Raw genomic sequence first — 24,324 nt, forward strand, 5'->3', positions numbered from 1 at the left:
TATAATAACTGTGCTTTGGAGATCAGAGATCAATTTACTCATTTATGGTCCACCTTCTGTTTTGAATAGTGACTGACTTACACATTTTAAACTATGCAAATCCATGTCAGATTTATCATAATGAAGAACGGGAAGATTAAGGAATCAAAACAAATGTATACGTAATTCCACCTCCATTAAAAAAACCTAAATCAGCATTTTATGTTAAAAGATCCTCAGTAGAGAAAGAGATATGCTGTTATTCTCATCTTACAGACAAAAATACTAACGTACAGGGAGACAAGCAGGTGTGCCTGAAGCTGTGCAGTGAGAAAATGACAGAACCATGAAGAGATATCCATGGCGCTATTTTTCTGCCATACAGTATAATATACTCCAGTTGACAAACTGGGAATTAATTCAGCTTGTGGAAGGAGAATTGCTTCCTCAACTCCTGGTTCCTTGGCAAAGAAATAACACCTTATTTAGCAATCAGTAACATGCTCAGCAGGTTGTTGGTTTGTTTTTTTAATTTTTATTTGCATGCTTTCTTTTAAAGATATTTTTTTTAACTAGACTAAAAGAACAAATTAAAGATTTGCCAAGTATACGTACAGTTGATCCAGAATCAATCGCCATGGTCTGTAAACCCCATGGAACGCCAAGGCCCACGAGAATGTCAAAGACATTGCTCCCTATCGTGTTGGATACTGCCATGTCACCGAGGCCTGCAGAGGAAAAAAAACAACCTCTTGGGTAAATACAAAGTATAGGACCATTACTCTGTGTAGTAGATGAAACTAAAGGGAAATGATCCACATTCATCCAAGTCCCCTTGGACTGGCCATAGTATCTGAGGTAGGGAGACAATTTCCATAATCTTTGCATGACTTCTGAAAAAAGTGTGCAAAAACTGCTCGCTCCATCTACATCTTCCTTGTGCCTTGGAGAGCCTTTACTGGGTGCATGGTATCCGTTTAGCACCCAAGTTCAATGCCGATTAAAAAAACCAAGTCTTGTTCTAAGCAGTCTGCAGCCACAGGGAACCTGGAGATTATGTACTGGATTTAGCCTGTGGACACGTGGCCTTTATCTCATGTGAATGGTGAAAAGTGATCCTGAAAAGAACCCAACCAGATGGTAGTCAAAGCTATTAAGCACTTCTGTGGGGCTTAATCAGCAATGATTTCACTTCAGGAACAATAAAATGGTACAGGAAAAGAAAAAAAGAGTGAATAGTGGTGAAGTCGCTAAGCATTGCTCAAAATCTGCTCCTAATGCTCGTCACTGTCTGGCATCTCATTCTGCAGCCACGTCAATGGATGCGAGGAAGGCAGAATTCTTCTCTGTCCCTGCTGATTTCCCTTACGCAGTGGCCTAACTATCGAATCACTTCCACAAAGTGAATATGGAATGAAGAGGAACTCTGACGTAAATGGGACACATCCCACAAATACTTTGAGATCACACAGAGTAGAGACAGACACTACCACACCATAAGTACAGTATCTTCTTGCAGGAAGCTGTTGAGAGAAAGGTTATGCTTTGGATTCCTATTATGGTAGCGTCCATCTCTACTTTTTAGCTATTTGTCTGCAATCTGTCAGTAAACATCTCTCTTGAATCCAAGTAGTGCAAAGTCCCTGTATTGGCTTTCAGAGAATGGGGCTGCTTTTTGCTAAGCTAGTGCTTACCTTCACTTTCAGAGGAAAAAATCCCTACAGTGGTTTTGCCTAGTGCTAAAGAAGAATTAAACTAAAGCAGCAGTCTGTTCATTTAAAAATATAACATGTTTTCCTTCTGTTCTTGCAAAAATCTATTCACTTTAATACTACTTATGGACAAGTAATTTAGTAGGAAGATGGTTCCATAAGAATCCTAAATACTTTCTTGTGACATTTTCCTGCACACAACAAATACTACAACCTGGAAAATGAAATATTTTATTTAAAATATATAGTCCTTTTCAATCAAGCAACATTTAACATCACTACGATCTCAAACTACAAAGGTGGGGCTTTTGAGTACTTAATTTATCACTTCAAAACCCTTGTTGTTTGCCCAGTGATGTGTGCTGGAGATCTCGTTATCTGGAAAAAAGAGACTGTGGGAATTGGAATAGTGAAAAAGAATACAATTAGGACTTTTTCTTATTCTACTGCAATACAGCAGATCACACTGTCAGGTTTAATGTTTTTCAACAACAGGAAGGGATGCAGCTACAGGTATTTCTCAAGTGAAAAAGGAAATGTAAGGAGCCTTAATTAAAACTTAAAGATACGTGGGAAAGCCTTTGACAATTTCAATTGGAAAGCTGATGAGGACATAGCTGACATTTATCTAAAACCCCTTCCAGTGTGGCTATTCATATGTCTCAACGGGAAAGAGGTCTGCATTTGCATGAGAAGTATGCCTGGAGCAACATCACTTCTGCCAGATCCTCTCAAACCACTTTATTTCCCTGCGTAAACCCTTTCCAGTGTGGCTATTCATATGTCTCAACAGGAAAGAGGTCTGCATTTGGATGAGAAGTATGCCTGGAGCAACATTACTTCTGCCAGGTCCTCTCAAACCACTTTATTTCCCTGCGTTGGAGAGGTCTTCTAGAAATCAGCACAAGTTTTACACAGACAAGTGCTGGTCAGTATATATTCTCTGATGTAGTTTGTAATAGCTGATATTCCACTTTTGTCTACTATTATCTTTTTACCCCGACTGATACATACCATACATGGGATAGCTGAGTGTCGAATGACCTTCTAGGATGCTAGGGTGTGCCCAGTACCAATAAACAAAAGATAACAGGACAGGGATAATTTTTTTGATTCACAATAATTAGCAAAGTGTTTTGGCTTTTAATGAGGCTCTGAAACAGTAAAAATAAAATAAAAAAAAAAGAATAAAATTGCACTGAGCATTTGTGTGTATGAAGGAAGCAAATCACAGAGCACGTATGTAGGATTGCATTTATGATTCAGCAGATGCAGTACCTTGTCTTGCCACTATTAAGCTGGCCATGCAGTCTGGGACGCTGGTTCCTGCAGCTAGGAAAGTAATGCCCATGATCACGTCCGGTATCCCAAGGGTGTATCCAATCACAGTCACCTGAACAGTGAGGAAGAGAGATGAACTTATCATATTCGGAAAGTCTCCTCATTCCAATACAGTTGTAGCATACTCTTAACTTTGATTTCTGGTGTGGATGCTGACGGGATTAGACTCAGGATACTTATCCATTTCTGCAAATTAAATAATTGTGGAATAACCAGCCCAAAACCAATCCTGTGAAAACGAAAAGTACTTTGCGTCATATTATTCAACATTTATGAGCAAACAAAAAGTTCCATTTTCTGTACTTCTAACAGGACATACTGATCTTTTAAGAAGGAGCACAGACAGAATCCAACCTGTGGTCTGGGGTTTTTTTATTCCCAACAATGGCAAGATTCTCACTGGTTCTATTCTCAAAAGGACTGCAACCAATTTATATTGTGATATAGGGGCAGAGATCTAAAGAACTTATTTTATCCTGACACATGAAGAAGGAATCAGTTTCTTGCATGACTCCTGATATAATCCCAAAGTGAGCAAGTCTGGTTATACTGTCCCCTGAGAGTCCAGATGCAGCTTTAAAAGAGCTTAGGGACTGGCTGAAGCTTGTAGCAGAGCTCTTGGAAAGGAGAGGGAACTGTATTTAGCTGCCACGTCCAAAAAAGGCTGAAAAAGCATCAAGAAAAAAGGCTGAACAGGCAGCTGAAAAGAAAATAGCCTTGTGAGAGTGAGAAGATTGAATAAGGGACAGACAGCTGCCTCCTTGCCGAGACCGCTAAGGGTACATGTCTTTAAGGGTCCGTGTTGTTTTCTTTAAATAGTTTGCCAGTCTCTTACATGAGGAAAATTGGACCCTTCGCCAAAGAAAAGGTGTATTTTAGGAACCCGCTCACAAACCTTATTCTCAGGGGCAAGCTGTGACTCAGAAATAGGAGTGGGCATGATTCTCCTGCTGCAAATGCTAACAGGGCATGAAGGTCTGGCTGCCTCTTAAAATAAGCTGTGCTGCAGCCTTCATGAGCACATCTCTCATTCCTGAAGAGGATACCTACAAATGGAGCCAAGGTACAGAGGCGTGGCCTTGCAAAGGACATATGGCATGAAATGAACGTGTGGATTTGGCACTATTATGCCAGGCAGACTGAGTGGCTGGCATATGAATTTCTCCAACACAGTCTACGTTAAGAGAAAAGAGGATTACTTTACAATGCAAAACTTATATAGAAAGTTGCAAAGAGCATATAGAAAACACAATCTTCCATGAGAGTTAACATAAATATAAAGCAGTTTACAAATGCCTGACAGATTTGAGGAAGGTAGACATGTTCTCCACCCAAAAAAGATTTTGCAGGTAAGAAACTCATGAACAAAAATTCTTCCATATGCATGACTAGAAGTGTGTCATATATACACTATAGGAGTGTATATATGTGAGACAATATATATATTCCGGTATGAAATCAGCTGAAGATTTCTTAACTTTATTTTCCTTTAAAAGGAAAAATGGGCATATAAATTCTTTAGCAGCACATCCTACCAATTTTACAGTTATAGGAATATATAACTTTTTAGTTTTCCATCTTTTAGTGCAGAAAAAGTAATCTTTCAATACTTCAAAAGTATGGCTTATTTTTCCATCACAGAAACTATTTCAGGAACTTTCTTATCCATGCATCTTCTCTGACTGAAAATGTAAACTTGAGAAACCGAAAAAGAGTAAGAAAGAAAAAATAGGAACTTATTCAAATCTTCAAGTAAGCGTGCTCCTGAGCTGACAACAATTTACAGATCTACACCTGATACACTACTTCTCACAAATCTAGGGCAAATGGAAACATACCAGCAATCATAATACTCTTCACTAAGAGGGATTCTCTTGCATTATTCTTGAGGTGTTTTTTTACCACTTCTGAGTCTTCAAATTTGGCCATCCATCTGCTTTTTATGCATGTTTTAGTATCAGACCCTGTAGCCAAATTTCTAAAGGTGTCTCAGCTGCTGAACGTTAAACATTTTCATTTAAACTCCCTTTTACTAGTAGAATGTGATGTCCACTTTCTCTTGAAAATCAAACTGGAATCTTTCTGTACTGTATTGGGCCCTATACAGTAAAGGCTCAATTATTTGTGCAGGAAAGAGCAACAGAAAGCTACAATTATAATAATTGGAGTATGAGCTGAAGGGACTGCACTACAATTACATGCCTGCCTTTAACAAATACACAAAAGATGTATTATCTATTTTGAGAAGCACATTTCGCTCAGTATGGAAAGTCCTGCTGCATGCACTTACCATCCACACCATGAAGTAGGAGAACAAGGCAATCCAGAGAGTGGATAAGACGAATGTCAGCATAAAAAACCTCTCCCAGCGTGGTTTGCTGCAGTTTGGAATGGTGCAAAAGAGCACAAATATCAACGGCCACGTCAAAAGCCATTTAACTTTGTTCATTTTTCCATCTGCAGGACAAAGAAAGGAAAGAACCAGTTTTGCTTTGCCATCGCTATCCCAGGCCCAGTTACACCTCTCTGAACACAGCATATGATCCCAGAAGATCCCAGAAGGATGTCTGCAGCTCATTTACTGTTTGGTGCAGCTCATTTTCCAGTGTACCTTTCATCTTTACTTGCTCTTGTCACTCTCAGTCAAGTTCTGCATGCACATCCAGAATCCTACAGTTAAGCCTGCCAAGGTCTATGTAAATGCATGAAAAAGTTACAATGATTTAAAAGCATGGCTGCTTTTAAAACCAAAACTAACGGTCAGGTTTGTTGCTCTTTTCAAATACCTGTATTACTATTAATCCAAAATTTTAAAAAAACAAACCCAAACAACCAAAAAACCCCCACACCCCTCAGCTTTTAAAAAGGAAGATGGAAATCCTTGCAGTGAAAATAACCTCTACCTTCTACGCAGCAACAGAAAATACTTTCACAGAAAACAAAAGCACAGACCCAACCTATGAACATGAAAAGCTTGTTTCACATGCCTCACTGTGGTCACTTGGGCAGAACTTTAAACTGGTACTTGCAAGATCTAGACTTGTTAACTCTCTCCAACTGCATACAGCACCACCTTGAGAGGGTCTCTTATCCACTAAAAAAAGGAAACTGAAGGTATTGACTTCCTTCGTACAGCTCTCCAAAATCAACTGGTGAGAAATACCAGAGAACTGTCATTACCAAAGACAAGTACACACCTTCTAATTTTTTAAAAATCTGCACACGAATCTCAATACACAAAAGAGAATTTTTTATAATTGGGCCATAAATAAATGGGTCACTTACATTTATATGTTTCATGAGGTATCCTGCAAGTAGGATAACAAATTTTTTTATCAGGCTAAATCAGAGTGTCATAGCCAACAGCATGGTGGGTTTTGTTCTGGTTTTCTTTACATTGTTTCAGAATCATGCTAGTAAGGATTTCCATCGTTAACTGATTATCATATGGAAGAGATCTAATAAAATATGCCACTTTAAATAAAATGGTTGATTGCATTGAAGAAAATTATCAGATACATCTTCCAGTGAAGTTATTTAGATATATTAAAAAGGACTAGTAATCATCAGTGAAAACTCCTATCAATTTCACCAGGAATTTTCTTTCAGCAAAGACATTGGGATTTGTTTAACAGAAGTTTTTATCAGTGAATTTAATTAGATTGAAATCTGTCCTCTGGACCAATGTGCACCAGATGCAATGAAATTAAATATGTTTAAAAATTAATAATATTTTTGTAATTTATGAGGCTACTTACTAGTGTAATTTAACTTGGTGACTCCAAACGCAAGTCTTTATTCATTTACTTTGGTATGTATTCTAGTGCTACATTGTCTTGCAGAAGTTATGAATCAGCTCCTTCACCTGAGATTTCCTTGTGAATTCTGAGATGCCATCAACCCACCAGGAAATCTTAGCCTAAGCTTGGCTTTTTATTCCCGTTTAGCTTGTGCCCTTGGAACTTCTAACACATAAAACTACTGAAGTCTCCTAGGGTCAATTCTAATTCTTAAATTTTATGTATCATTTGGGGATCTACTACAGATTTTACAGGAAAGTCCTTTTCCCTCTGGTTACACATACTGCTGTACAGATTTTTTAAACAGTTATCTTCTATCTGTTCTGTCCAGAAAATGACACTTCTTAGGTCACATCTCACTTTAATTCTCTTAACAAGGCTGCAGATGTCCTATGGTAATTTATACCTCCTGTTCAATTTGTTACAGCGTGGATCATTAAAAGACTCCTGCGAGTTAATCTGTACTCTTTTGTCTACCCAAGTTGCTAAACTTGGTTCACAGTCAAACAAGTCAGCGCAGCCTAAGCCAGTAATTTCCTCAGTGCAGAATTCCAAGTGCAGGGTGAGTGGGCGACTGCTTGAAATGAAAAAATTATGGATCTGATTCTGATCTGCTGTAGGTGTCATCTGACTGACTTCGGTGCTGCTACTGAATCTCCTCCGTGACACAGGAGATTCAGTCCCATTTCTTTTTTCAATAACATGAATAAAAGAAACAAAAATGCCTGGAGAACAAATAGAGAATAAATAGAATATGTTTCTTGTCAGGGATCCTGTCTAGTGCCCTGAATTATTTAAACAAATGCTTAACTCTGAGAATTCACAGTGCCTTACCACTGGCATTGCTACACTTGCTCAGTTCCAGGAAAACCAAAATATTAGTGGAGGAGGACGAGCCTTTCCCTCATCTTCGCTCAAGTTTGAATGGATGTATGTCAGATTAAAATTCCTGGCCCTATTAGTGGTGCTGCTTTATCCACACAACGTCATGAATCAGAACTGCTTTTTACAGCTAGATCGTTTGTGGAAGTTACATTTACATTTGTTACAAGGCAACCAGGCTTGAGACTTTGGGGAAAAAATTCTGGGTTTTGTTGGGTTAATAGAGAAGCAGAACGGACATTTGCAGTTAGCCTGGAATAGTTCTGAGCCACCATGGCCAAAGCAGCCTACTTCACACACTTGTCTTTTATGTCAGGGTTTGCCAGCTTTTATAAACTTCTATATAAAGCCTTAAATATATCTGGCATTGGTTCTGCCTCCAGCCATTTTCTTCAGCTCCTCCTATGCTGGGTCATAGAACTTGTGTGACACCCAGTGCCAAAGAAGTCTACTCTTATGCTGTAACTTGGTAGTTAAGTAAAAATTTCCTAAGTTTAGCAGCAACCTCAATAAAGTGAGACTTCATTCCCTCAGGAACCAGAAGACTTCATTCATTTCACCTGAGTTAGATGAACGCACAAACAATATACAGTTTGAAATATATATTTTTGTAGTTATTTATTTTGAAATTACTTCTTGTGCTGCTCTGTTGCTTTGGTTTTGACCACCCCCTCTAAAATAATCATTAAAATGATTTAGTGATAAATTAGTTAAATTGGGGTATGCTTTTAGTTCATGACAAATTGTGTTATGATTGCTGCTTAGCTCGCTAGTACATATGCAAGGAAGAAAATTATCATCCCCATTAAGGCTATTATTCAATACATAGCTGTTCTGCAAAAACAAGAGAAAACCAGTCCCAATTCAAGGCCTTAGCTCAGTTGTTTTAATAGCAGTACTGGCCACTCCTGTGAGCCCTGGCTCTGAAGGCCCCTGCAGCAACCCACATAGCTGAGGAAAGGTGGATTTTTTTTGTTGCACCTCCCACAACAATAATGAAAGAATATTGCCTTATTACAGAAAGCAACACCGGTCTATATTCTGTTTACTTCACTCTGCTGTAAAAGATGAGGGGTTTTGCATGAAGTTCTTTTCCTACCTATACATCCATTTTTTGGTTTCTCCAAATATCTGGAAGCCAAGCATGCCAGGTATTTCAGAGAGTTATCATTACAGAAAAGCCTGATTACAACGTTTCTGAAAATGAAGCAGCAGCCCTTTTCAATACATTTTTGGGCTTGTCATCTTTCCAGATGTTATGCTCGCAATCATTACTTTCACATACATATAATGTCCTGGTGAACAAAGTCAACAACACACACCACAGCACTGAGAGGAAAGGAATATTTCCTTAAGGCACTAAAGGAAGCGCCTTTTTACAGGAAAAATACTGTCATAGAATCATAGAATGGTTTGGGTTGGAAGGGACCTTAAAAATCATCCAGTGCCAACCCCTGCCCTGGGCAGGGACACCTCCCACTAGACCAGGCTGCTCAAAGCCCCGTCCAGCCTGGCCTTGAACACCTCCAGGGATGGGGCAGCCACAGCTTCTCTGGGAAACCTGGGCCAGGTGCCTCACCATCCTCACAGTGAAAAATTTCTTACTGGTACCTAATCTGTATCTTCCAGTTTCAAGTGATTACCCCTCGACCCTTATAAAAAGTCCCTCTCCAGCTTTCTTGTAGGCCCCCTTCAGATACTGGAAGGCCGCTATAAGGTCCTATTCAGAACATTCACACAGAGTTGAGAGGAGCTCAGTACAAAAGTGTGAAACTACATTTCTGTTTTCATTCAGATCAGGAGTGTACCCTTGAAGTAAATCCCCTGGATTGCCCCCATTTACTGAGTTTTGGTTTGCAATTTACTGTATTTTAGTTTGCAACATGGAGCAGCTTTGCATCACACCAACGAGATTCCCTTCGTATAAACCTGAACCAGAGGCACAAACTTAGAATTGTTCCAAATAATAATGGGCATTTAGTCCGTGGGACCACACTAGAGCTAATCTGAAACAGAACTTCCAAACATAGATGGTGCAGACAGCCTACATATCCTAGTCAATAAGCTGCACAGAAAACACTTTTGCTGAGCTTAGACAGACTGGAGTCTGGAACTACACCGTCAGGAGTCAGATCTAAGCTGCTGTAGCCAGTTCAATTTGATCACTTTTCCACTTACGTCTTCTCTTCAAAAGTGTGGTAGTCAAGCCTAGACCACCACTCCACACCTTCGCTACTTCAGCACATGCCTAAACCTTCACAAGTGAAAAAAGCATGTCCTTACACAAGGCAATTAGTAGCTGACTGATCTAAAAAAAATTATAACATCCCAGAAAAGCATGAATCTAATTGCCACACAGGATTTTCATAATGGTATTGTTATAAATTCATATAAATCTCTAATTTAAAGTAACTTGAAAAATGGGAAAAGTTTTCTCTAATTTAAGCCTATTTGCTAAATGAGAAAGGCTTCCTGGAGTTTACTATTGATTTCTGTTTTTGTGGGATTTTGCTTTAGACAATGGTAAACTAAGAAGAAAATAAGGCACGTTCAGGCTGGCCTAGAAAGATTATTGTTGGATATTTACTTGGTGCTCCACTTCATAATTTTTAAATTCCTTTTTTATCTTTTTAAATATCTCTACCATTTTTTATTTGAAAACAAAACAAAACAAAACTCTCAACTGTTTTTCCCCCAGTAAAAAGTGATTTTTACATCACCTGTCCCCTTGGTCCTAATTAGGCTTTATATTTACACCCACATATCATTAGCAATATTAATTCAAATCTCGACCTGAAAATGTGTACCAGTAACATACGCACCCCCACACTGGGAGCTTTGTAATAATCCAGACAGCAAGTAAATTTCTGCTAGAAAGTGCTCTCGTTCATTAGAGTTGAGACTGATTGTAAAACTTTAATATATGTAAATTAGCCAATCTGAAAGCCTAATTCATTTCTGAACATGTGTGATATCCAAAGCGCAACAGAGGAATGTAAATTTTTGTCCCAAGTATGGGACTCAACATAGAAACAACTGAAATAGATATCACAAACTACAGCCATTGTGAATTTTCCATCAGAATTATTTTCCACTGAAAAATATCTTTGTTGCAAAATAATAAATTTCTGAGAAGATGGCTTCAATTTGCAGTTAGGAAAATTAACAGAACAGCTGCCTCTTCACCTTCTTGGAAAATCCTTATTGATTTCAGCTCTGCGACTTTCCCTGGGAACTGTGGAGGCAAGAGACTCTCTGTGTTACCACACCAGAGACAGGCTACGTAGTGTGGAAAAGGGCATCCAAGAAAGCCCAACTTTTGTCAGCCTTCCAAGTGGGATGAAAACATTCTTATTGCAATTCTCCTGCAACAGAGCTTTGGAAACAATTTTTTTTTTTCCCCAGTGGAAAATACCAAGGTTTTACTTCTCATCCACATCCAAAACAGGCTATTTTCCAAACTACTAACACTTTTCTCGGAAATTCCATTTTCCAGAATACAAGTTCCAGATTCCAGACTATGAGATCTGTCCAAAACAACCCAGATTTCTATTTTCAGCCTGTGCCTTTACCACACTTTGCATATTCAGATTTATGCTAATAATTTTCTCTTAAAGACACATTTTTGGTACAGTGGGAACTGGTCTGGAAAAAAGAATCTGCTCCAGTATGCAGAAACAAACTTTCCTCTCAGAGTTACTATAGGTTTACACAAGACAATATTCAACAAAAATAAAATGCAACTGAGCAGAGGTTCTCCCCATATCTTTTTTGGCCTGGACGGATTTTGGCATGGTTTATTGTGTATGTTTTAACCTTACTGTCTACTTTATCGGTGGTTTTATTTAAACAGAGAACTGGGATTTACAGACTTGCTCAAAAGTCCCTCTTGACACTTTCAGAGATAAGCGATGAGTTAACTACATTAAATCCTTGCCCACTTCTCTTCCAATTTATCCTGTGTATCCTTCTCCAAGGTAGAGCACACTCGTTGCTCTTCTAGAGCACAATTTCCAGTTCAGTTTTCTACAAAAAGGAATCTGGTTCATGAGCTCCAACAATACGATGCAAATCAAAGTGCAGTGCAGTCAGATGCACCTCAGAAGCATGCTTGTGTTCTGAAATAAAATTCTAAGGTAAATGTGCTATTACACAGGCAGTGGCAAGAAGAAGCTCCTCCAAAAAAGCATTTCAAAATACTACAGTTAGGTCTTGCTCTGAACTACTTTCTTGGAAGAACTTCTCTCTTACAACATCAAAGCAGCTGTGCAAACTAGCTCTCTTTCTAACTCAGCCACCTAAGTCATGTTTCCAAACTTTGGCAAAAAGTTTGGAAATAAAGCAGGTCAAAAAGAGAGTCTGAGGAACAACTACATAGAGGAATCAAAATTTACAATAAATCTTATTTCAAATACATTAGGAACAGGAAGTCTGATGTGTCCACTGGTAATCAAAGTGTAAAAGAGCACTGAGAGAAGACAGGGGCATTGCAGAGAAGCTAGAAGAACTCTCTGCATCAGTGTTTGCAGAGACAGAAACTTACAGAGATCTCCACACGGAACCCTTTTCTGTCTCTAGCTCAACCTTGAGGACATACAACTCCATAGGGAATACAACAAAAATCTACAGCATCCTGAGTGTCCAAGTGAAGTACATGGGTTTGCTTTGTTCACTGTGTTTCCCAGTAAAAGACGACATCAAATGAAGCTAGTAGGAGCCAGGTTCAAAGCAAGTAAAAGGAGACAGTTCTTCACACAACCATGAAACTCCTTCCCAAAGGATGATGTGGGTGTCAAATGATTGCAAAGATTCAATGCAAATTAGGTTAATGAAGAAGAAATACATTAAGGATTTTTAAATACTCGGACATTACACCCAGTCCGGAAAGTTCCTTGAGCTGCAAATAGCTGAAGGTCAACTTGTCCTGTCTCATTCTTCTCCAGGCTTCTTCATAAAGTCATGGTTGGAGTCAGAATATTGGGCGAAACAAACATTTGGTTTGACCAAGTACAAGCGTTTTTTATGATTTCAGTAGATGCTGTTAATTCCTTTTCGCTTCTATCCTACATGTTGTCTTCGTATTTTGGATCCATACAAAAAAGGGGAGGATTGCTAATCTCCTTTATTGCCATCTCATTTTAGCTCTGGGAATTATTATTCCTATTTTAGCTAACACCCATCACGACTTACATAAAGCATCTGTGGTCCAAATCCTGTAAGAGGAGGAGTTCTTCATTTCTGTGAAATCAGCAGGAGCTGAGAACGCTGAGTATTTTAAAGGATCCTGGACATGTGACAGTGAATGGGATTTAAGCATCCATTAAAAGCTGCACAGAAGTGCTTTTCTGAGTCTGGGCTCTAGAAGACTACTGAGCTATGCAAGGGGGTTTACACATCATTTTACTGTCAACATATGCCTGCTCAGTTTCATCCTGCTTTATTCTCATCTGGTTTGGGGTTTTTTAAAGTTTAAGACCTGTTTCCAAACAACTGTAGAGTAATCAAATTTTAAAGCATCAAATAAGCCTTTCTCTTGGATGATAATCATCATGACCTAAAGGTTAGGTCAAGAAACAAAAATCCTCTTTTAAAGAGAATGTTTCTTCCCACACAGAAACTAAAGGCAAAGGCTGGTTTGTATGATAACATATGTAGTTTCCATAAAAATTACATGTGGCCTCCTCTTTCAAGATTGGCCTAAACCACACCCTGGTGGTGAATCTCTTTGGATGTCTGACATAGGGGATCTAGGCTGGATGCTGTAGTTTGCGACTGTTTTCATGATATTTTTTTTTTGTTTTTTCTGTTTCTGTGTGCTAAAGCCATTTATTAAAAGTCATTTATTGCTGAGCACTGCCATTGACAGAGGATAAAAGACAACAATAAGCAAAACTCAGAGATGGCAAATGATTACTGGGAATCACTCAGAGATTATGTAGTGCTTTAAACTTCACTTACATTTATTTCTGTTTCAGAAAAAACTTGTACTTGCAAAAGGATCTAGAATACACATTTTGATGGCGGAAAGTCAAACCCCAAACTAGGCTAAAAAAGGTGACTGTAGAACAGCAGAAGAAAAGGTCTGGACCAATTCATAGCCATTTATGTTGCAGCTCTTAAAATACCAGAGTGAATTTTCTACTTAGCGCACTGTACGCAGTAGACTTGGAAAGTCCTATTGAAAAGTGAAAGCCTATTCTTCATAGAGCTCTTTATAGTACTGAAAGAATACATGAACTTCTGATCTTTAGAAAATGTATGTGCCTTATTCTTGGCCTGAAAATATATCAAAAGTAAAACAGAGGGGATTCTGGGAAACTGTCTGCAAGCTACCTTTTGCCTAAAGCCAGTTTTAAATGTCAGGATTTTTTTAGGCTACTGATTGTGCCACAGTACTTAAACACCAACAAAACATGATGCTGGTTTCTTTACATTTTTTCCAAAGTTATTAAAGTGGTACTTCCGAAAGCAAAAATAAAAGAATTCTCCCTCAGAATATGAGTTGAGCAATGACAATCCAACCAACAGATAAACATCTCCAGACAACAGAGGAGTAACAAAACCTGAAGACAACAATGAGGACTTTAAACAATCACTTTACCACTTTTGCGCAAACTCTTTGAATTCATGTTGAACTTTTGCTCCATTCCAGTACGAACTGTATCATCAGTGGTTTCAATTTGGCCTGTTGCACCTCAATTATCTTTAAAGACTTTCTCAAAAATGCAGAAAAACTGCATTTAAAAAAGGCCAATGGCACAACTAATAACTCCCTCCTTAATTCAATGCATTTCATCTGTTGTGAAGGTCACACACTCCGGAAGCTCTACTCCAAAATTTATTTTTTATTCATAAAGAAGTTGTCTGAGTCTTGAACAAACCCAAATGCAAAAGTTTGGTTTCCAGGTAATGTCTGCCACATTTGAAGTTTCCTGCATTGTCCTGGAATGTAAGAAGAAAGCATGACTGCACTGCCCTCATTAAAACTTGAATCCAAAAACTTGTTAGAAACAACTGACTTCAAAAAAAAATCTTCTTTGCCAACACGTGCATTGAATCCTGCATTGTTAAGATGGTTGGGGAGATATTTTTGCTCTTTAGAAGTTGTTTATTACTGCTACTGTTATTATTGTTATTATTATTATTACCAACATGTTCATGCGCACAAGTATATTGCTGACTTGGATCGCTTGGTTTTGATAAAACCATTTTTTTCATTATCTCATCGGTTATCAAGAGCCCATCTAATGGGCCTGTCTCCAGTGAATCACTTTGTTTCCACTCTTCCCTCTGATGAAAGCCCGTAACTGCTGACTGCAAGAACCTCCTGTAAGAGCACACAGTACAGTAACATATGAAAATATATGGTTTTATCCAGTCTTCACATAGTACGCTTCAATGTTTGTTCAGTCGCAAATATCTTTTCTAAAATGATAGCAACTGAAGCAATGGGATTTCTAAGAAATTAGAAGTATATATAACATGGAAAATTCTTTCTTCTTTCTCACTGTATATGATATTCATTTACGCCAAGTAAGAACTGTGTGACAGATGACTACTGACTACATGTCTGTGAGGGGTGATCTAATCTCTGCTATCTAATCTCCAAAGCATCTGGGGGAGAGTCAACCTGCAATGTGCTGAGGGCACTAACATAATAAGGTCGGTTAAATATAGCTGTTCACACCAAAGAGTTTCCAAAAAATTTCAGAAGATGAATATTATTACATACTGCTATTCTAAAAATTCTAAACACTGTCAAAGATATTAAACACTCTTTCTGCCCCTAAACCTTTCTTCCTCTTCATCCAAGAAGCCTCCCCTACAGTCACTAAATCAAGTTGTTATATATTTATACACATTTATATACGTGTATATATATACGTTATATATATACACACACATATATATAACAACATATATTGTTATACATTTATATATGGCCCAGCAATTTCCAGCAGGGCATTATTAACTGTTGACTTCAAAATTACTAGCAGCGCAGTGCTTATCGGGTTGGTCTGACATGTTTTTTAACATCAACCTGCTTTACTTGCTTTCCCTCCACCAGCACAAACCAGCACTTTACCATTATTGCGCATGATGGCTGGAAAACACTTCCCTAAGATCTGCTTTTAGTCACGTATCCTCCAGCCCAGTTTTATCGTCGTCAGATCCAGCCTTTAGACAGTCAAATCAATCCCCATCGTCCCCTCCCCCCATGTGTAGTCTTTTCTTACAAGACAGTGTTTGGCATTTTAATTATCTTCTGTTTCCTTACCTAAAAACCCGGAAAGTAAGCCTTACCTGGCAATGAAAAGGGAGATAGATTGTCCTGTTCGTTTTCCTCCTCTTGGTTCACCGCAGGGATGTTCCCGTTTTCAATATTTTCATGTCTCCCATTCTGAAGTGGCTTGCTCGAGCCATTGGCAGACTGGATTAACCGCTGACGCTGCACAGTGTCAAAGAAAAAACTGACATAGTTTGGAAAATATTGACTTTGTTAAATTTGAGTTCTGCTGTCTGTCCAGCCCCAGTCACATAAGCCATGATGCTTCCCCACAAAGCCTTCCTTCCAGTCAGCAACAAACAAATCTACCTGTGGCCTACCTGCCTTCATCAGGCCTTCCACCCCAAAATTACTGGCAGGAGTCTTTCAAGCCATGATGGAGAAAGTTCTCACATCTGTTCTTCCACATCGTGTTTTAATGAGCGTGGTTATTCTGAAGCACTTCTCACTCAACAGTTCCCACTCAAACCAGCAATAGCACCATAATCCAGTGGTAACCCTCAAGACATTTCCGCACTATCAGAGTTGGTTTATGAATGACTCATTACCCAGGATCTCTCCTACTCAGGTGCAACTCCTTTCCCTCCTTCTCATCCCCATTCCTTGAGGTAAATGTAAAGGTCTTATAATTTCAAAAGCAAGATTAACTCCTGTTGCCCTTCTCCAAGTATATGATTTCATGAAGCTCATAACTGCCCCTGCAGACATGTATAAGACAGTTCCAATATGCCGTACAACAATTACAGGGATAGGTTTTAAACATCAGTGTATATACCCATTAATACACTGGAGAACGTGAGACGTAACAGTAATTTCCTACTTTTATTAAAAAAATTAATATTTTTAGTTTGTTAGATAAGATAATGCAGGGTCAATAAGTGTTCTCTTTTTCATGACAAATTGTTGCAACTTCCTAAAAGGTGCTCTGAAATGCCTTGAAAAATAAAGTAACTGCACAACACGAAAAAAATCTGAAACTAGTATTAACACACTGTAATTAAAAAGAGAGAAAACTGATATCTGAATACTTTGCAAAACTTTGGCAGTGAGAATACATAAGAACATAGATCCAAAACGCTCTGGTTTAGAGAATGCTTTTTGCAGATGTTGAACTAGCAAGCATCAGCTCTCTCTGCACATACCCATTAAGAAAGAAATTTTTTCTGATCAATAAATTGCTTTCAAAGTGGAACTTTTACAGAGTCAACTGCTGCCATGTGCCCTATCTGACCTTCTGCTCTTGACTGTACGCCACCAAGCTGACTTCCTAATAAACACCATTTTACTGTTAAATTGGACAGCTGTTAAAAATATATTAGTGCGGCTTTCTTTCATTGGGGTATTCACAATACTGTGTAGACACATAAACTGTGTTATGATGTTCAAATTCTAGGAACTTGATAAAGCTTGTATTTCCTAAACTACTGAAATTAATTTATTTGCCAAAGTAAAAACCTCTCATATTTGACATTGTAGGGAGCAAAGGATAAAATCCTGCCTTCATAGAAGCCAAGGCTGGCAGGCCAAAGATTTCACCTCAAGCTCAGAACAGTGTCACTTGGCCACTCCTGTCACTTTAGCTGTAGGACACAAAACAAGCAAAATATGGCGGTGACAATATATGAAGAGTTAACTGAAACTGTCCAGGGCAACTTCACCTCATGAAAATACTTTAGTCATTTTCATTTTGAGCTGAGGACTACTCCAAAGACTGAAGAGGTAGGCAAATATCTGATGTGATCCTGATGGGCTGCTAATATAAGAGCAGTTTTGGTTGCCCTGTCCATTATCCTTTCTTAGCTTGACCTATTTTGAAATGATCAAACCCAATTCTTCTTATTATTCTTCTTGGATAAAATCCAAATGTGCATACATAAACACTGAAACATCTTCTGGCAGGGAGATAAGGGAGTCCTTCCTTGGTGACTGCCCTCCCATTAAGACAGGCAGCACCACCAACTGGGAATCCATCTTCAAATCTGCTGTGACATAGCTGCTAGAGAAAGACATAGCTCCAGCCCATCCTTAGAAATGTGGGAGAATCTGAATTCCAGAATCACTATAAGCACAGCTCTTTGGCAACCCCTCTGCCTCACAGTCATTTATTAATTGGTTTTGTTAATGAACCTACCTCATTAATGATGAGTCGGCTTGCCATCCGCATTCTGGTGCGTGGTCCAAACCTATTTGTAATCATAATCCGTAATCCAGCTTCAGGAAACCGGTATTTGGGGGGACTGGAGCAGATGATCTCATCCACCATCACAACACTGTTTCTGCCATACTGCTGCATCCCCTTCACTAATGATCACAATGGACAGAGTTAGCTGTGGAACTGACCTTACCATGCTTCCCATCACCCAGAGTCATTCTTTTCAGGCTCAGGTGGGGGTAAATATTCATCTGAGTGCTTGAATTTACGAGTGACTTTCCTGTAATATTTCTGCAGCCTGGTAAATCTACTCATCAGTCATGCATTTGTTTAGATCACATGCCGAAAATGGCTTTCACTCTGCTAAGGTAGCCACCAACCCCCTCTCAGGTGAGTGGAAGCAGCTTTTACCCAGCTGTTCATTCTGGAGTACCAGTTTTATTTCTTTATGTCCCACTACAGTTTTGTAAGCCTTCCCTTTAAAGCACTTGCACTGTGGCAGTGTAGACAGAGCTCCTGAAACCTCTAACCATTGGATCAAGGAGCTGCACATCCGGAAGTCCCTAACGTTGTGCACACTCCTTTTGGAAATCTTCACTTTACCTTCAGAGAATATTATCAATATCTCCAACAAGACAAGATTTGAAACGATGAAAAACAATTGTCAGGAACAAATGTCTATTGTAAGTAAGCCTTTGTTAATATAAAGGAACTTGTACCAAGGTTAGGAGTTTTCTTCTACAGTGTTAAGAACACAGAGAGACAAAATTACATTGGGAATCAACACAAATACAGGCAAAGACTTTAAGAGCTCAACAACAAACCAATATTCTCACAAATGCTACAGACTACACACAGCAAGCAGAGCAAGGCTCAGCAGACAGGAGACATACCCATGTGGTGTTAGAAAGCAGGGCAGGAAATATGCATATGACTGTAATAAATATTAATTATCACATGTAATAATACATATGGGGAAAAAAACCCCAATAAAATTATTTGCTGCTTGTTTTCTGCTTTGCTTAGCTTGGCTTCACCCTCCCAGTCCCCTTTTGCATTAAGTTACTTACATTAAGAAGAGGAAGAGAATTTAGGAGGTAGAAGTGGAAGAAAATTATTAGTACATGGTTCCAGTCAGGAAGCAAAGGAAATCTAAGAAAGCATTCAACTCAAACAAAGGAATTAAAATGGACCTGTTCTACACACACATAAATCTATAGTGCAATTTTTTTTGCATTGATACTGTGTTGAAATATTTTTGAAATATTTTCAGGAAGAAGACTGGATCCATGCGTGCAATGTAACTCTCATCATGCAAAAAAGGCTTTGGTAACATCTTCTAACAGATCTGAAGTTGAAGAAATATAATCTGACATTATCACACAACAAGAAAAACCTAGCAAGCCTGTAAATCACCAGTAAACAGCTATATTTTTATCCTTTAGCATTTGAGTGTCTTGCTTTGTTTCACTACAATGAATTTGTAATGAGTACACTGGGGTCACCTGAAGTGTCATAAAGGGATCTTCGGTTTCGCGAAGAAATATGCCTTATTCAAAGAACCCACTCTGTAGTCTTGTCTTGCAACTTAATATCTCTAACCAAGAATAGAACTCTAGTAATTTTGCATTTGGTAAACATAAAAGAGCAATTATCCTCCCCCTGCCCCGACATCTGAAACAAATTAACCTTGCTGAGTACTGCAGTTGATGGTGCAAGTAAGGAGCACATCCATTCCAATGACTCTTACGGTTGGAGCGTAGCAGCTTTTCTGTGAAACAATATATTACCAGAAAAGCTTCCTAGAAACCAGTCCTCCCAGAAGAGGCTACCTAGGAACCAACCCTAGAGAAGAGGACTCAACCACAGTAGCTTAATATTTGCTTCGGTTAGACAAAGAAAAAGAAGCGTTTGACAGCAACCCTGGTAAGGCAAAAAGGCCAGATATCTTTTTACAGTCTCATAGATTAACTGCTCTCAACTGAGTTTCTCCAGTGAAATCTCCAAAGAGCTATCTTACACTGTGATGCAAAAGAAGGAAGCACTGCAGTCACTCTGGAATTGTTTCTAAGAGCACTAAGGAGACAGTAACCAAACATACTCAGCTTTGATGAAATACCATGATAAAAGACTCAGCGCTGATGTAGAATACATCACTGTAAATATATATATATATAACTAACTGCAGCTGTTTTAACTTACTGCAGCACATTGCTCTTATACTTTCGTAACAGCTCTTCAGTCTCACTCCCTATGCCCACGAACATACACACCTTGGCCCCATATGGTACAAACATGGTCCACCTAAAAATCGCAGAAGGGCTTTTCATAAATGTGAGACAGAGAAAAGAGTTTTTTGCTTCTACTTTGTGATATTCCATAGAAAAATATCTTCTGAGAATGGCTTTTCCTTTTAACAAACTACCTGAACTACCTGCTCACTGCAAAAGGTCATCACCAACAACCCTGTCAAAATCAACACAAAGCTTCTTGCTGACTTTAGCTGACTCCTGATCAGACCCTCAGAAACCCACTTTTTTCAAGCTTCTGGTTTTAGGCAGGAATCGAACCATGCCACCTGGTGGAAATATGGGTCAACATAATAAAAGCCACAGGCAGTGAGCCACATGTTTTTACTTTTAAAATAGGAGCATTATTCACAAAGAACAAATATTTTGCCTTTACCTCTGTGTGTAGAACTTGTCCTTGAAATTGAATTATGGCGAAAAGCTCTTCTTTTTCTCTCTGAAACTTCAGTAATGGAAGCTTTTATATTGTACCATTTGAAGCTCTTAAAAGTAATAAAACTTAGAAGCGTAAGAGAGAGCTGTGCAGCAGGTGAACTCCCCCCCCCCCCCACTTTTATCTGCACCTTGAGCAACAGACTAACCATCCTTGGTAGGAAGAAAGTTCTTCACCCAAAGCAACTGTTCTTTTTTGGGAAGTAACCAGACTTTCCTCCTGTGGAAAACCAGACTAAGGTTAGACCTACACCTTAGTGAAGCCAAGGGAGGTTTTTTGGTGGATCCTGAAACTTGCTAAACACTGGCTGGAGGTGAGGCAGAGTCCAGTTCTAGTTCTCTCACTGCCACTACCAGTGCTCCTGTTTCTGAAAGCTGCTGCTGGAGAAGGTGCAGCTCAGCTTGTGAAGCCAGCCAAGTGTCAACTAACAGCGAGCCACTGATAGGTCATGGCATATTTTGACTCAACAGGAGGCAGATGCAACAGGCAGCCATGTGATGGTTTTCTAGGGCACCTTCCTGACACATAAAGCACCCATCTACAAAGCAGTTAGGCTAACACTGCCACCCTCCTCTCCCACTGCTCACGTCAAACCCTGTCACCTCCTGAATCTGTTCTTCGTCTCCTCCCTCATCCCAGGTAGGTTTGCCTGTGATAACAGCTACACTTTCACACTTTGAACAATGGTCCCTCCAACACAGCACATATTTGTGTAATGGGTGCCAGAAAAGGCAAAGGGGATCTGACTGAAACTGCAGTCACAGTGCATCTTCGAGGGAAAACAGAGAAAAAATCTGCTGTGGACAGATGCTAGTAGAGACACCATTCTCAAGACTCCAGGTTTTTATTAGCTTTCTTGCTCCTTTTCCTAAAAGATCTGCATGTTCTTCACAAGCATTAAATAACCTTCACATTTCCTGAAAAGGAAACAGGTGGACAGGCAAGCACTCTGTGCTATCGTCCCTTCACCACAGTGCCTAGACAGGAGAGCATGCAGGGAGATGACATCAGAACGCAAGAAATACCTCAGAAGTAAAAACCACTAACATCTGTGTTCTTTCACTGGATCACCCATTTCCTGTGTCCCCACTTGAATACATAAGTAACGTAAGCCCTGGGAGATACCCTCTGAACCTTGCACGTACGTACCTCCACATCCAAGTGACAGACTTCACTATATCATAGTCAACGTTCACAAAAATTCATTGTAAAATGAGATCAAAGTATTTCAAAGACATCTTCATTTAGTTATGCTACAATGTCCTGTGTGAAGTAATTTTAAATCTCTATTAAACTATGTCTAAACACCATATCTCAGAGACCAGAGTATCCATGTGCTGTCATTGCATAAACCTGTAATAAGTGACAGTATCTACCTTGAAGAGATCCCAGCCTAAACACTAAGAGCAGAAAAGAGCGGGCTTCTCTGAGTCTGCTCTAAATTCCTGTTTGCCACTATTTGTTATCACATGAGTACCTTTCCAAATGCTACCTACATTGCTGCTGAGCTCAGTCTCCCACAATGGGAGATCTTTGGAAAGAACAAAGCAAGGAGACCTCGCTCATTAAGAGCGGCCCAAGAGCTCACTAGATTATATGGTTTGTGCTTTGAAGGTAGGAATGCTTTTGCTCTACAGAGAAAAGAGGGAACAAAAGAGAAGAAGGTAAGATAATAATAAAAACAGGCTTACAAAAAAGCCAAAAATACCCAGGTATATTTTCTTACCTGCAGTACCAGAAGCTGGGTATCATCTTCTTCCCCTTTATGACAAAGACACAGACAGCAAAGAACCTGCATTTCTCAATTTTACATATGTGCTTGGCAAAGTATGCAGAGCTATTTAGGAATGTCAAAGCCAGTCTTCTGAGGATCTGAACTCAACACGTAATCCCTCTTGCCCACTGATCTGCCCATGTCCTTTCCTTCAACACCCAAGTCTCAGCTTCTAGTTCCAATCTAATTTTTGAAGTGAAAATTACCTTCTTCCTGGCAAAAAAAAAAATATTTCTTTCACAGTGTTGTAGCTTGTCATTGAACAGGAGATCAAAAGGGAGCAAAATTGCCAATGTGCAAAGCAGCTTGTTTTCAAAATATCAAAAAAAATTTTTGATTGTTTTGTTTTTTCATCTGGCAGTCTGACTGCTGAACTGTCAAGTAAACCCAATAAAAATTCCTGCTTACGATTGAACAGTAACACTGTTTTGATGGCATTAAAGAAATAAATAGGATATCCTGTGAACTACTTTTTTTCCAAGTCCTGTCTGCTCAGCCTTACCTTTCCATAGTAATGGAATGGACGGGTCATCACAACTAGAGGTATAACATTTATTACCATCTTCCAGCTCATTGTTGACTGTGTCACCATTTCCTACATTCTTGCTTTTAAGGCTGAAGAAATTTTGCATCCTCACATTGTACCTGAAAGTGCAAAGGAAAGGTTTGAAAAGGTTGGATTGTTGCATTTCCTCATCAAACTTTTAAGCATCTGAGAACAACTTATGCAGGCAAGCAGTAAAGCCTAGATGCGTGTTCTCTGACAACTAGTAGGAAGTTAAGAGAAAGGACCATCCAATTCAGTGGCAAGCTGATAGGAAAGCAAGGGCTGCACCTATCTCTCATGAGATACAGCAAATTGCAAAAAGACACTAGAGCAGCTTTAGTGAAGGCAAAACACTGGAGCTGTGGATTTTAGAGCCAGGACATTCAATATACAACCGCTTCTTTCCTCCTGCATCAGCTCGCAGTTCACCTCACTGTTTCTCTCAGTACTGTGTTCCCCATGGCAGGTGCTTGCGCATTTCTGGGACTGCTGACCATACCCTTCTAAAGAAAGAACGCGTCTATTTTAGCACTAGGGTGTGATCCAAGAGGGCTGTCAATGAACTCCCTTAAGACCTGATGTAGGAGAAAACAGAGGGTGAAGTTCCACAAAAGGTAATTTGTGAGGGGAGGGCACCAAGAGATAAGTCTAAGCAACTTATGGGAATGGACTCATGGACCCTAGAAGTAAAAGTTGGACCTCTGACTCTCCTGTCAGAGGCAGTGACACTACAGAAGGATGTCGACACACAATCTGGTATGAGATGGTCTGAAGATCAGTACATGCTTAGTAGTCTGTCTAACGTCCCTTGACTTTGTTCTCCAGAGATTACAAAATATGTGTAATAACTGACATGCTGTGTGCTTACAATCCAGAGTACCTAGTGGACTTTTTCATGTACCTCTCTATAAATGACTTTCAACTATTTCTGAAATCTACTTTACCCTCAGCGCACTATGAGAAGGATGCACAAAAATATTTGCTGTTGACTGAGCACAAACCTAGAGTGAAACTGATTAACCATTAAAAAAGCAAGGGATCTTACACAGCAACGTCACTGGCTGTGTTGTCCTTGGCAGGCAGGCCGAGGACAAAACCACACCAAAGG

The 24,324-nt window shown here is 39.3% G+C and overlaps 1 protein-coding gene across 2 annotated transcripts in view; it reads right to left on the reverse strand.

Moving 5' to 3' along the window:
* The window catches only part of SLC24A4 (solute carrier family 24 member 4), a 94,732-nt gene that overhangs the window by 5,253 nt on the left and 65,155 nt on the right, over window positions 1-24,324 (reverse strand). The window contains exons 10-15 of one of the 2 annotated variants that reach the window (XM_074584177.1): window positions 23,229-23,314; window positions 18,133-18,302; window positions 16,019-16,163; window positions 5,323-5,489; window positions 2,970-3,084; window positions 595-707 (exon numbers count right to left, since the gene is read on the reverse strand). In XM_074584177.1, the coding sequence (XP_074440278.1) occupies window positions 595-707; window positions 2,970-3,084; window positions 5,323-5,489; window positions 16,019-16,163; window positions 18,133-18,302; window positions 23,229-23,314 (796 nt within the window). Of the gene's footprint in view, window positions 1-594; window positions 708-2,969; window positions 3,085-5,322; window positions 5,490-16,018; window positions 16,164-18,132; window positions 18,303-23,171; window positions 23,315-24,324 lie in introns of both variants that reach the window. The other variant, XM_074584178.1, reaches the window with a different exon arrangement.

This window comes from Larus michahellis, chromosome 4, assembly GCF_964199755.1.
Source record: "Larus michahellis chromosome 4, bLarMic1.1, whole genome shotgun sequence".
Classification (NCBI taxonomy): Eukaryota; Metazoa; Chordata; class Aves; order Charadriiformes; family Laridae; genus Larus; species Larus michahellis.